Raw genomic sequence first — 13,999 nt, forward strand, 5'->3', positions numbered from 1 at the left:
TTTCGGGTTTTTTTTTTAATTTTATTTAATTTTCACACACTATATATACATCTCATTTTTCACTTCATTTTCACTCATTTCACTCCATTTCCAATCCTTTCACACTCCATTTTCAACATTTTAAACAAAATGAAACCCGATTACCCAAGTCCGGATAGTTCGATGTTCGATGGTGGTGCACGGTGGCCGGGTACAGAACCCGGTGAATACCGGCCCTTCGACACCAACACCCAGTACGATCCCGATTTCAGCATAGACTCGTACGGGCTGTCAGACATGGAGCCTTCTCCAAACCGCACACCCGCCCTGCCACACGGCCGCTCCTCCGCTGCCACCGCCTCGGGCTCCGCCACCAAGAAGAAGCGGACCAAGGCAAGAGCCCAGAAGTTGCCGCAAACGGTGGTGAATGAAGAGTTCTCCCCGGAAAGGACGAACTACCAGGCGGAAGAATCCATCGTCTTGACGAGATGTTGGATTGATATTTCAGAGGATCCGGTGTTCGCCAACAACCAGAAGGTTACTGCGTATTGGGAGCGCATCGCCGAAAAATATAACGAGGCCAAGTCGTCGACCGCCTACAACCGCCAGAGGGAGCAGCTCAGCAAGCACTGGAATCAAATAAAGAAGCAGGTCAATTTGTTCTCGGGGGGTACGAGAAGTGCGAGAGGGTGCAGTGAAGCGACGAGAGTTTGTCGGATGTGCGCGACAAAGCGGTGCAGTCGTACATGTCATTGTACGGCGATCTCAAGTACTACCAGTCCTGAGCGCTCTTGAAGGAGAAGCAGAAGTTCGTTGGAGGTGTGCTGCCCCAATCGACAGCGGCGAAGAAGAGGGCGAAGCACACCTTCGCCGATGATTATACGAGCAACGACAGCGACACAACTCCAATGTACCTCAACCATTCGGTGGCCTCTTTTTATATGTAGTGCACTTTTTTTTTTTTTTTTTTTTTTTTCTGATTTTGTAACTTTTTTTAAAAAAATTAAGTATTTGTAGGTTTGCCTTTTAATTGTGTTGTTTTTTTTATTTAGCTTGATATATTTGCAAACATAAATTAAATACAAAATAAAAGAAAAACTATAGGGCGGGGCTTAGAGCGGGCTATAGTCCGCCCCATTGTAGGTGAAAGGGACGGATGATAAAATGCTGATGTGGAGGTGCATAGGGTGGGGGCTTAGGGAGTCGTATAATCTGCCCCACTGTGAATGCCCTTATGTTCTAAAAAAGTAAAAAAATTATACACAAATCATAAATATATGACCAAAATATTATGCAGTTTCCATGTACTATATATGTATCTATATATTTTAATTAAATATAAAAATAAATTTATTTTTTTCAAATAAACTAATTATTAATTATACAAAATTTGTTCACGTAGGTCACCTAGATTTGTCGTACAAATTAATGCTCAATTAACTTCCCAGTTCCAACTTGTATTGAGAGAAAGTGATTGGTGTTCTGAAACTTGTGGAAATATGAAAGTCAGAAATTGATTGGTGCTGAAACCTCAGGAAATACGACACTCATAAAATAACCTTTATTGGTAAAATACTAAAATCTGATTTGGAAGCAACAAATATAAAATATAGTACCTTGCCAAGACATGAAATTGACAGCATACAAAAGGACCTGGCTACATTTATTTATAGTAAAACCCATGATTTTTTTAATTATTATATGGATGTGTTCCCCTATGTATAATATCCTCGTGGACGAATACCATCCCCTAGCCGTTTATCAACCAATCCATCATCATCTTCATACACTATACTGCTGGAATAATTGTGCAATTGGATAAAAACACAGTTCTCCAGCCGTATTTTAACCCTCCGTACTATTCTTGTTGTGAATTGTGAATTAAAATAATTGGCGTGCGACGACCATATGTGGATGGAAGGATTCTGCATCGGAGGCTGGGGCAGCCACGTATACGCCAGGGGCCACCTAGCCACGTCCTCTCCCACTCATCCTATAAAGCCGGCCCTAGCCCTGCCCATTCGGGAATACGCCACCTACTCCCTCAGTACACGTGGTAGACGGCGCCGGAACAACATGAGCGTCGGAGCGGCATCGACGACGGCACCGGATGCCTTGCGGAAAGGCATCGCTGAGTTCTACGATGAATCCTCTGGTGTCTGGGAGGACATTTGGGGAGACCACATGCACCACGGCTTCTACGATCCGGCCTCCGATGTCTCCATCTCCGACCACCGCGCCGCCCAGATCCGCATGATCGATCAGTCCCTCGCCTTCGCCTCTCTCTCCGGTACCCCTCTCTCTCTCCATCTCGACTCACTACAGACTGGACTAGCCTCTTTTTTTTATTTTATTTTAATTTACTAATTGTTAGCTGAATGTTGAAAATGAATGTTTGTGGTTGGTTTTTGTTGTAGCAGTATGTTAATGATAGTAATTTCACAATCAAGTTATAGACATGAACCTACTTATTAGTAGTAGATTAATAGATGCAATTCATGAGGAATTGGTATATTCATCAACGAAAACATGGATCAAATTGTTTTGGAGTTGAGAAATTTAATGATTATCGGATTGTATAATGTGGGATAAAAAATTTGGCAGATGAGTCGAACCAGAAACCAAAGAGTATTGTTGATGTTGGATGTGGCATAGGAGGCAGTTCTCGATATCTGGCAAGAAAATTTGGGGCTAAATGCAAAGGCATTACTCTCAGTCCTGTTCAAGCACAGAGAGCTCAACAGCTTGCTGATGCTCAAGGACTCAGCGCTCAGATTTCATTTCAAGTTGCTGACGCGTTGAACCAGCCCTTCCCCGATGGCCAGTTCGATCTAGTTTGGTCCATGGAGAGTGGAGAGCACATGCCTGACAAGAAGAAGGTTCACTCCCCACATATATTCTCCTTGTATTATACACCAACATACATACATCTATGAATGTCATTCAATTTGTGATGGTTGTAGTTTGTGAACGAGCTGGTGCGTGTGGCTGCTCCTGGTGGAACAATAATCATCGTGACATGGTGCCACAGAGACCTATCTCCTTCGGAAGAGTCTCTGCGGCCAGAGGAGAAAAACTTGCTAGACAGAATATGCCGCGCTTTCTATCTCCCAGAATGGTGCTCCACTGCTGATTATGTCAGCCTGCTCACCTCCCTATCCATGGAGGTGCTGCTTCATCTTGCTTCTCATTCCATTCAAATGGTTAATCAAATCATAACAAATATTGTGGCTGTGCAGGATGTTAAGTCTGCAGACTGGTCCGACAACGTTGCTCCATTTTGGCCTGCTGTTATTAAATCAGCATTGACATGGAAAGGCATCACCTCATTGCTAACCAGTGGTAACTTGGATCTCCCTTCTCAATAACTATTCCTCACCTTTCTTCTTGCCTTATCTCGTTTTTCGCCTCAGGGTGGAAGACTATAAGGGGAGCGCTCGTCATGCCATTGATGATCCAAGGATACAACAAGGGTCTCATCAAATTTGCTATCATTACTTGCAGAAAACCAAATACTCCCTAAATCTTTCTCTTGTTATGTTAATGAAATAAGCCAATGTTGTGACACGGTGATGATGGTTACACTATATAGCTTATTACAGCGGCGCTTCTTGTGATATATGAACATTTGAAGATACCATCAATTCTTAATGCTCATCCTCGTAGGTATATATCATATATGTAATGCAGTTTCTCTTATAGGCTATAATCAACCTGTATTTCCTACTCCCTTCATTTTATCAGTCTAGATATATCTCTCTCTCAAAGACAGCTTAGTAAATCCAGGCCACCGGCATTTATTAATCAGTACAGTACTTTACAGTGAAACAACTCTGCTTATTTGCTGTCTGCAAGCCACAAGGTATCTGTTTCAGAAATGCCAACACAAGCATTGCATTACTTTCATGGCTTCATTATGCAGTTTTGAGGTTTATGATCTGCATTGGGCTTCAAATATGTTCAAATTTGAACATTTATTTGAGAATGTTCTTAGTTTCCCTCTTAGCTCTTCAAATTATTTGCTTTATGTATTTTTGTGCCCTTTCTATGTTTAGCCTTAAACACACGGCCGTGTGAGGCAGAGTTGAAGACAAGAATGGAACCAATGCCAAGGGCTTGGCCGAGAGAACCGCGCACACCATGTCTCTTACCCCTTGAGCGCACAGTGCAAGAATTGGTTGCCTGCCTTGTTCCGAAAGTTTAGTTTTCTAAAATCAGTGCCCACTCAACTTCCCCCACACCATGTATTTATCATTTTAGGCCCAATGACAAAGCCACTATGGACCATTGGGCCCCCAACAAATGAAAGTATGAGTAGTTAACGTTTGTGAGTAGTGCATATGATTAGGGCCTAGGTCACTATCATAATGACAAGTTCGACCCTTTTACTTTACAAATTAATTTTTTTTGTTTGTTTTGTTTTCTTACACTTTTATTTTCTTAAGTTTGTCTTATTTACTTACACTTTTCTGTTCTCAAGTTTGACTCTAACTTACAAATCAAAAAAAATTTCCTAGTTTTATTTTCTTACCTTTTATGTGAAAGAGTTTTCTTAAGTTTTCAAAAAGTGAGAGTTTTCTTACACTTTTACGTGAAAGAGTTTTATTTTCTTAAGTTTTCAAAAAGTGAATGTTTTGAACAAAAATCATAAATCGGCCATATGTTTATAACCAAAATAGTACTATACTCAGTGATGTCGACACTAAAAAATACTTGAGACTTGAATCCCCCAATATAAAATTTCTAGCTTCGGCATTGATCTCAGCTTAAAAGTACAACTAGGACAAGAATCGTGGATTTTTCGTATCTGGGGTGAATCTGTAATATAGGTTTCCTAATAAGAAACTTTTTTTATTATTATCGAGCTTTAGGAAAAATTGATATGGATTTGCGTGATTAACTAAATACGCATGACACAGATATGCATCTATAAACAAGTAGTATAAGGCATCTGTAGAACTGAACACGCAGAACAAATCTGTACAACCAAACACGCATAACTAATACGCAATTTCAATTATACATAACACACCCTTCTGATTTTCAAATGTACAAGATTTCTGCTAGAGTTTATGTAAGTTTGCTATAGATTTGTAATTCTTTTTTATCTTTGTGTTTAAGAAACATATTATAGGTTTTCGTATTTTATTTAAACTAGTTAAATTAGTGCTATATTTAAAACTAGGGTTAGGATTTACAATATTCCAAATTTTTGTCTTCTTCCCACATGCAGTTTCACGCAAATTGTGATACAGATAAGCTATAGTGCTGCACTATCCCTACTATATTATGAAGCAACCTCAACGTCCATCAAAATTGAAATGAAATGAAATGATATTTATCCATGTTGTCTCGGGTAAGACCAAACCACATAACATAATTAGGGAATAAATGCATGCTTGTTGTATCAGATACTCGAAACTTATATCATCATTATCATCATGCTAACACTCTTCTAAATTAATTATCAATAATAACGATTAAAGTAGACCGTCATTCTTCAACTTCCTCTCATTAGGGACAATACACAACAGTTGGTAACAGATTGTCCTCTGATATTTATACCCCATATTCATCATAGAGCCCATGACAGGCCAACCATCGGCTCTACCTGCAGATCCAACTAGAGTCAAAGTATCTCTGGACGCAACCGCTATACCAATTTAATAGTAAGAGAATGATCTCATTCACGAGGTTTTCCGCAATCCAACAATCCTCCAAACACCATTATCCTAATATATTGAATAACAATAGGGTGAACACCATTGACGTCTCGCACCTTTTTCTTGGCATACTGTTAAGGACCAAATTCCCTAACGGTGATCGGCGGCAGCTTGCTCGTAGATCGGTTCAGTTCTGGCGCCCTATCGGGGTCGTCGGTCAAGGAAGATTCGGGCTGCGCACGTAGTTTCGTCGGGCAGCTCGTAGTCTAGCGTTTTCAAAGAGAACACAATTGTATGTGGGCAAAATAATATTTCATTCCTAATCGCAACGTATGAACAAATGCCCTATTTATAGAATAAGGACCCTAGGGTTGATTCGACCTAATCCTATTCATCCTGGGAAAGAATCAACAAAGAAAACCCAAGACGGAACTTATAGATATGCTCGACTCGTAATGCAAAAATATTTAAAGAAATCAAAACAAATATTCAAAAATATCCTAATAACCAAAATAAAATAAAAATAAAAATAGATAACTTCCGATGGTCTACTTGGGAACGAAGTCGCCCAACTTCTCGGGCAGTCGCACGTTCCTCTTTGGTTTCGTCGTTGCGATAGAGGGCTGTTGTAGCTGCTTCTCACGGCGACGCTGTTCTACTTCCGGAGACCTCTCTACGGTCAGCTGGGGCTCCGGCGCCGGCCGGATTGGGTCCGTATCAACCCCCCCTCCGATAACAAAATCCTTGTCCTCAAGGAGCACGTTCGGAAACTGCCTCTGAATCACCTCCAACGGCTCCCACGTTGGGGAATCCGTACCATCCGACCACCGGACCAGTACATGGTCTTTTGGCTGATCTTCGTGCCACAAGACCCGTCGTTCTAGCACCCGAACCGGATAAACCACTGGCTTGTCACCAAAAAATTCGCATGTTAAAGCTACCCCCTCGTCAGCGACGGCACCTGCTACAAAAGGCCTTAAAAGACTCACATGGAACACATTGCGTATCCTACTCCCATCGGGCAGGCGCAGCCGGTAAGCCACCTGGCCGATACGCTCCAATACTTCAAATGGCCCATAATTTCGACGAGCCAATTTGGCCGATTGCGGTCGGGCGACCGAGTGTTGTCTGTACGGTTGTAACTTAAGTAAAACCTTGTCACCCACCGCGAACTCCAAATTACGACGATGCTTGTTCGTTGAATCGCGCATACGCTGCTGCGCCCGCTCCAAGTTCCGGCGTAGTTCCACCAATAGCTCGCTCCGCTGTGTGATCAATTCCGCGACAGATGGTGGAGTCGACGCTGAAGGCTGAGCAAATATTAAACTTGGCGGTTTGCGCCCATAGAGGGCTTTGAAAGGAGACATGCCCAACCCCGCGTGATGGAAACAATTGAGGGCCAATTCCGCCCAAGGCAAGAAGTTAGCCCATTTCGACGACCGATCAGCAGCGAACGCTCGCAAATACTGCTCCAAACCCCGATTACGCACCTCCGTTTGACCATTGGATTGTGGATGGTACGCCGTCGAAAAATTAAGTTTCGTGCCGCTGAGGCGCAACAAATCCTCCCAAACCTGATTCAAAAACACCGAATCTCGATCGGAAACCAAGGTCTTAGGGAATCCATGGTGTCGGACCACTGTGTTAATAAACAAATGAGCCACCTTTAAAGCATCGAACCGGCCTGGAAACGGAGCAAAGTGAGCATACTTTGGCAATCGATCCACTACTACCATGATTGTCGTATACCCCTTGGGTTGGGATTGGCAACGGCTGCAGTAACCCTGCCGGTTTCTGAGTCGAATACTTGGTCGTCTGACAAACCACGCAAGCCTCCACAAATCGTTTCACGTCTTTCTTCATACATGGCCAGTAAAAACCCGCTGACACCCGTCGAAGTGTCCTTTCGAACCCGGGGTGGCCTGCAGACTGTGAACTGTGATACTCCAATAGGATTGGCGTCCTTGCTGACGAACGCGAACCCACAAAGATCCTGCGCCCATAATATACCAGCCCAACCACCAAAGACAAATGTGGGGGGGCTCTGCTTTCGCGAATCTCCTTCACAATCTCACGCATCTGAGGCGACGATCGCGTTTCGCTGCGGAGTAATTCGAGCAGCTTAGGTATCGGATGGGCGACTAATGATAATAGCGCACTGTCATGTGCTGCATCGGCGCTCGCGGCCGCCTCTGCCTCGACAACCCCGGCTCCGGCGTCGGCCTGCGCATCCTCGCGACGGGAGAAGGCGTCTGCTGCACGGTTCGTACTTCCTTTCTTGTATTCAATTACGAACTTGTAACCCATGAGTTTGCGGACGTATAACTGCTGATCCGGAGCCTGCACCACCTGCTGAAGTAACTCCTTCAAACTCTTCTGATCAGTTCTAATAACGAATTCGCGCCCAAGCAAGTACTGGCGCCATTTTTGGACTGCCTCAACAATTGCGTATAATTCCTTATGATAAGTAGAGGCCACCTTGCGACGCGGCCCCAATTTCTTACTGAAATAGGCGATCGGGTGGTTATCCTGAAGCAGAACCGCGCCGATGCCGATGTCGGAAGCGTCTGTCTCGACACAAAAAGGCCGATCGAAATCGGGGAGGCGGAGAACCGGGGCACTGGTCATAGCCTTCTTCAAATTGTCGAAACTTGAATCCGCGGTGGCGGACCACTCAAAAGCGTCCTTCTTCAGTAAATCCGTCAGCGAGGCCGCGATTAGCGCATATTGTGCGATGAACCGGCGGTAATAGCCTGTCAGGCCCAAAAATCCCCGCAGCTGCTTCACATTTTTTGGTTTGGGCCACGTCGACATAGCCTAGATTTTTGTTGGGTCTGCTTTGAGCAAACCGTCACCGATTAGATGGCCGAGGTACTCAACCGTAGATCTACCAAAAGAGCACTTGGACAACTTCACGAAGAAACTGTGCTCTTGCAGGATGCCCAAAACCTCGGCCAAGTGCTGGGCGTGTGTTTCTGGCGAGGGACTATACACCAGAATATCATCAAAAAACACTATAACGAACTTTCGTAGTAAAGGTTGAATGATCGAGTTCATAACGGCCTGGAAAGTCGACGGCGCGTTCGTCAGGCCGAATGGCATGACCAAAAACTCGTAATGGTCGTCATGGGTACGAAAAGCTGTCTTGAACACATCCTGCTCGTTCATCCGGATTTGATGATAACCCGAACGCAGATCCAACTTAGTGAAAACCCGAGCTTTGCCTAATTCATCAAAAAGCTCATCCGCCGTAGGTATCGGAAAATGATCCGGCACTGTCGCATTGTTCAACTCCCGATAGTCTATGCAGAAACGGAACGTGCCATCTTTTTTTTCTAATAAGCAGGACTGGTGAGGAGAAAGGGCTGTTGCTCCGCTGAATAATCCCCTGATCCAACATGTCTTTGACCTGCTGTTCGATCTCGCTTTTTCTAAAAATAAGGGTAGCGATACGGCCTAACATTTACCGGTTTCGCGCCTGGTAATAGATGTACTCGGTGGTCGTAAGCGCGTACCGGCGGCATACCTGACGGTGGGTCAAATACCGGTTGGAATTTCTCCAAGACCGACCTCATGTACGGCGAGAGGGTCGCGGGAAAATCCTCCTTCCCCGGGAACGGGGTTGACTCTGGTTCTGCTTCTAGCAACATAATCTCGTAACATTCCAATATATGGTGGTCCGTATCGAGGGCCGCCAAAGAGTGTAGATTGATCCGTCTCGGTGGGGGTAAGAGACCTTTAAGTGTTATTGCCTTATCCCCCTGGACGAACTCTAGAGTCTTTCCTGCGAAATCAGCGGTGACCTTACCCAAAGACTCGAGCCAGTCCATTCCCAAAATCACATCCGGACTGTGGACCGGTAGGATGTGTAAGTCTACCATGAAAATCGACCCTTGCACCTCAATCTTCGTTTGCTTCGACACGTGTGTGCATAATAAAGCCTCTCCATTCCCCACATAAACGCGGAAAGGTTGAATTTCAGAAAGGGGTAAGTGGAGTTTTTCGGCGATGTTGGGGTGCATAAAATCTTGGTCGCTACCCGTATCAATGAGAATGCAGACCTCGTGGTTTTGGATCACCCCTACGACCTTCAGAGGGCGAGATCTGCGTCCCCCGTCCATTCTGTGAATATGAGAAACGTCCGCCACTATAGGTTCTTTGTGTTTGTAATTCTCCAACTTCGTCTCATCAAAGTCGTCCTCCTCATCGGCATAGTAGAGAATGCGCTGTTTACAAACATGTCCAATCACCCACTTCTCCGAACAATGCCAGCACAGACCCAATCTGGACCGTTCAGATTTCTCAGCTTGAGAGACCCGAATTCTAGGTAGCCGTTGTTGCTCTGGGGTGCGTGCTATTTGGTCTGCGGGCTGTGCTGTCCCCGATGTCGGTTGTGGCGGTGTGTAGCTCGATTGCTGGCGGGTCTCGCGGCCCTGCCATGAACGTCGGGTGGTGGACGAGATGTGGCTCGACTGCTGTTTACGTTCGGCCTCCAAGTCTGCTAATTCCAGTGATAGGGCCATTGCCTCCGCCAACGATGACGGCCGGTGCAGCCGGAGACGTTCCTGCATGTCTGGTTTTAGGCCGGCCACGAAAAGAGTAAATAGTTCTGACTCTGGGATTCCTCGGACCCTGTTGAGGTACTTCTCAAAAGTGTCGTGATACTCTAGTACTGTGCCTGTTTGGGTCAGTTTAGCGATTAGACCAAAATAATTCTTAAAGCTTTGCCTATTGAAACGATGTCTCGCGTCCTCCAGAAAATCCTGCCAAGTGACGAAATTCGTATTCGCGCAGTAATTAAATACCCATTCTGCTGCGGGAGGGTCAAATAACATCACGGCGTAATGAAGACGTTGCGCCTCGGGCATCATGAGATGATCGAAATAGTACTGCACTCAGGACACCCAATTCGAGGCATCAGAACCGTCGAACCGAGGCGGTTGCATCTTCAGCTTCTCCAGTATGTCAAGCCGTGCAGCATGCGGCTGGAATCGTTGAGGTGGGTCCCAACACGTCGGCTGGCGGTCATTCCCTCCAGCATAGATCCCCGGCTGTCGGACCCCCGGAGAATCCCAATGGGGACCCCTCTAGTCGCGGCGGCCCCTTTCCTCCGTCGGGTCGTCGCGCTGACCATAATTACGGTTCCGATGATGGTATCCCCTCTCAGCCAATTTCCGACGACGGTAGTCATCGTATTCGAGCTCATCACCTTCGTCAAAACTCCATGGGTGATCAGTATCGCGCGTCGGTCGTGTGTCGCGATTTTCGAGCCTTCGATCGGTCTCTTCCTTCCACAAATCAAATTTGTCGATTTTCTCCATTATCCGATCGAGTTTGGATTGTACAGGATCGTCACGGAACAGGTCGTCCATCGGGCGACTGTCGTTCGTTGTCGTCGAACGAGGGGCGTGGCAATCCGCCGTCGCCGCGGCGACCGCCGGTTGGCACGCGGCCACCAAATCGATTCGCGGGGAAGGAATCTTGTCTCGGCCCTCCCCAGGCTGGTTTCCCATTGTTGTTGTTGAAGCGTTTCATGAGTTCACAGAAGAAAGCACCAGTTGTTAAGGACCAAATTCCCTAACGGTGATCGGCGGCAGCTTGCTTGTCGATCGGTTCAGTTCTGGCGCCCTATCGGGGTCATAGGTTAAGGAAGATTCGGGCTGCGCACGTAGTTTCGTCGGGCAGCTCGTAGTCTAGCGTTTTCAAAGAGAACACAATTGTATGTGGGCAAAATAATATTTCATTCCTAATCGCAACGTATGAACAAATGCCCTATTTATAGAATAAGGACCCTAGGGTTGATTCGACCTAATCCTATTCATCCTGGGAAAGAATCAACAAAGAAAACCCAAGACGGAGCTTATAGATATGCTCGACTCGTAATGCAAAAATATTTAAAGAAACCAAAACAAATATTCAAAAATATCCTAATAACCAAAATAAAATAAAAATAAAAATAGATAACTTCAGATGGTCTACTTGGGAACGAAGTCGCCCAACTTCTCGGGCGGTCGCACGTTCCTCTTTGGTTTCGTCGTTGCGATAGAGGGCTGCTGTAGCTGCTTCTCACGGCGACGCTGTTCTACTTCCGGAGACCTGTCTACGGTCAGCTGGGGCTCCGGCGCCGGCCGGATTGGGTCCGTATCACATACCTTCCACACTTTAACTTTGTCTGTTGGTTCCCAACCTAAAAATATAGAGAAATATGATCACTGTGCAAATATAGTACCGATGGATCTTTCAGACAGAATAATATTTATATTTCTTGAAGAAGAAGTCATTGAATAATATCTACAAAATTAATAAATTTATTTCACAACACAATTCTACCATGGGGAGTGTTATATTGCTAACTCATAACTTAATTGCTAACTACAACTAAATAATAGCCATTAGATATTTAAATTAAGAGCTTAGATCATTAACCCCTAAATGTCAATACGATAAACGAAAAACGTCAATAAAGCCATAGGATTAATTCCAAAAAATATCAGTAGGGGTATTAATGTCAATTAACTACATGTTTAGTTATAACTAACTTTTAAAAGAAATCCCAAAATTTTAAATTCATAACATATATCAAATTAAAGATAATTTCATAAGGATTCCAACGATATCATACATGCATATGTTCCGACGTCAAAATTTGAAAAAAAAATTCAAAATTTTTTAATTTTTTCGTACAAGCAGAAATGTCAACATATTATATAAAATATGTCAATATAATACATGTAGAATGTCAATATAAGCAATGGGTTAACATTCTTAAAGCATTGTATTGACATTCTCAAAGCATTGTGTTGATATTTCGGAACACTATATTGACATTTTCATCCAAAACCCTAATTTGAAGGGTTTTTTTTTTTTTTTTTATCTTTTTCGATTTAATAAATAAAAATGAAAATTACTCATGGCAAATTGTAGACTACACATTTTCTAAAATCTTATGGCCTTAAATTAGTTATAGTTAGCAATTAAATGATGAGTTAGCAATTGATCACTCCCCATTCCACCATATTAGCATAATTAACACAATTCCACCAAAAAAAATAATCAAACACAATTCTATTAAAATTAATAGTAGCATATTAACAACACAACACCAAAATATACTTAACAATTCACTATATATTAACAGCACGCACCTCAAATTTATTTACACAACACAACACTAAAATCTACTTAACAAAATTCACAGCATAACCTAACACAACACAACACAACACGACACAAACCCTAAAAATTCAAATAATTAACAAAACTACGCAATTAATGGATAAATAATACGATCAGTATAATACACATATATGACTATGAAAACAAGAAATATAAGAAAACTTACCGATTCAATAAATAAAGGTAAAAACACGGGTCTATATCCATGATTGAAAACACACGACTAAAAATGCAAATTCAAAACGCTCGATCGAACACTTAAATTAAAAATGCACGACTGAACACGCAAATTTGTTAGTGTGAATAAAGACGCAGATCGCGTTTTTCTCAAAGTTGGATAACAGAGAGAAAAAAAAAAAGGTTCCCCATTAGGGCATTAGCAATGGGGGCCGATTCCCAGAGCCGATGGATCGGCCCCCCAATCGCCTTCCATGGGTCACCATTGTGGGGAGGGAGCCCATCTCCCTTCCCCTTCGCCTCCGGCCTTCCGCCGATAAATCGGCCAAGCCGATGCCCCTATCGGCTCCGCATCGGCCCGCGATAGGCCTCAATTGCGGAGGCTCGGGCCGATGACGAAGCCGATATCCAATTTTTTTTTTTTTTAATTTAATTCAATTTTTCATCCACTTCAATTCACATTCATCCCTTTCCAATCTCAATTTCAATTTTCTCTCCACGGTGATGAACTTCAGCAACATGGTGCTCGACATGAAGGGGAAGAAGAAGGAGACAGTCCGGGGGGGCGTCTGAAGCTGGGCGGACGATGAGTACCTACTCCATAGAGGAGTCGATTGCTCTTTCTCATTGTTAGACAGAGATCTCTGAAGACCCGATTGTAGAGGGTGGTTTCTGGAGGCATATCGCGTAAAGATATGAACAAGTAAAGCCCGCAGGATCCCCGACACACCAGTCCGACGATCTACGCAAGCATTGGAAATACTTGGTGTATGAGTGTGCTAAATTTCACGAATTCTACGATGGCAATGCGAGGGGGTTCAAGTACTGGGAAATATATCTGCCACTGAAGGATTGCTCCAAATTCATAGAGTTAATGGGTCGTGTCGGGGAGGACGAGCATGGTGTATGAGTTTGCTAAATTTCACGATTTCTACTTCCATTGTCGTTTATTATTATATTTTCTATCTGTATCTTTTTTTTCTTTTTTTTTTTTTAATGTGTGA

At 43.9% G+C, this 13,999-nt stretch overlaps 1 protein-coding gene and 1 pseudogene across 1 annotated transcript; one reads left to right on the forward strand and one right to left on the reverse strand.

Moving 5' to 3' along the window:
• The first annotated feature begins 1,696 nt into the window (after nucleotides 1-1,696).
• On the forward strand, nucleotides 1,697-3,705 carry LOC125217603 (tocopherol O-methyltransferase, chloroplastic). Its single transcript, XM_048119124.2, has 5 exons — nucleotides 1,697-2,269; nucleotides 2,584-2,858; nucleotides 2,943-3,146; nucleotides 3,219-3,321; nucleotides 3,393-3,705. The coding sequence occupies exons 1-5, from the start codon at nucleotides 1,888-1,890 to the stop codon at nucleotides 3,500-3,502; spliced, it is 1,074 nt and encodes a 357-aa protein (XP_047975081.2). The 5' UTR covers nucleotides 1,697-1,887; the 3' UTR covers nucleotides 3,503-3,705.
• Nucleotides 3,706-8,459: 4,754 nt separating this feature from the next.
• On the reverse strand, nucleotides 8,460-11,177 carry LOC125220993 (uncharacterized; annotated as a pseudogene).
• Nucleotides 11,178-13,999: the final 2,822 nt, after the last annotated feature.

Source organism: Salvia hispanica, chromosome 1 (genome assembly GCF_029641045.1).
Source record: "Salvia hispanica isolate PSC_SH4W2 chromosome 1, Shi_PSC_v1, whole genome shotgun sequence".
Classification (NCBI taxonomy): Eukaryota; Viridiplantae; Streptophyta; class Magnoliopsida; order Lamiales; family Lamiaceae; genus Salvia; species Salvia hispanica.

Coding starts and splice junctions, on each gene's coding strand:
- LOC125217603 (XM_048119124.2), top strand. CDS start 1,888: ATGTGGATGGAAGGATTCTGCATCGGAGGCTGGGGCAGCCACGTATAC. Junction 3,147..3,218: donor TCACCTCCCTATCCATGGAG/GTGCTGCTTCAT, acceptor GTGGCTGTGCAG/GATGTTAAGTCTGCAGACTG. Junction 3,322..3,392: donor CACCTCATTGCTAACCAGTG/GTAACTTGGATC, acceptor TTTTCGCCTCAG/GGTGGAAGACTATAAGGGGA.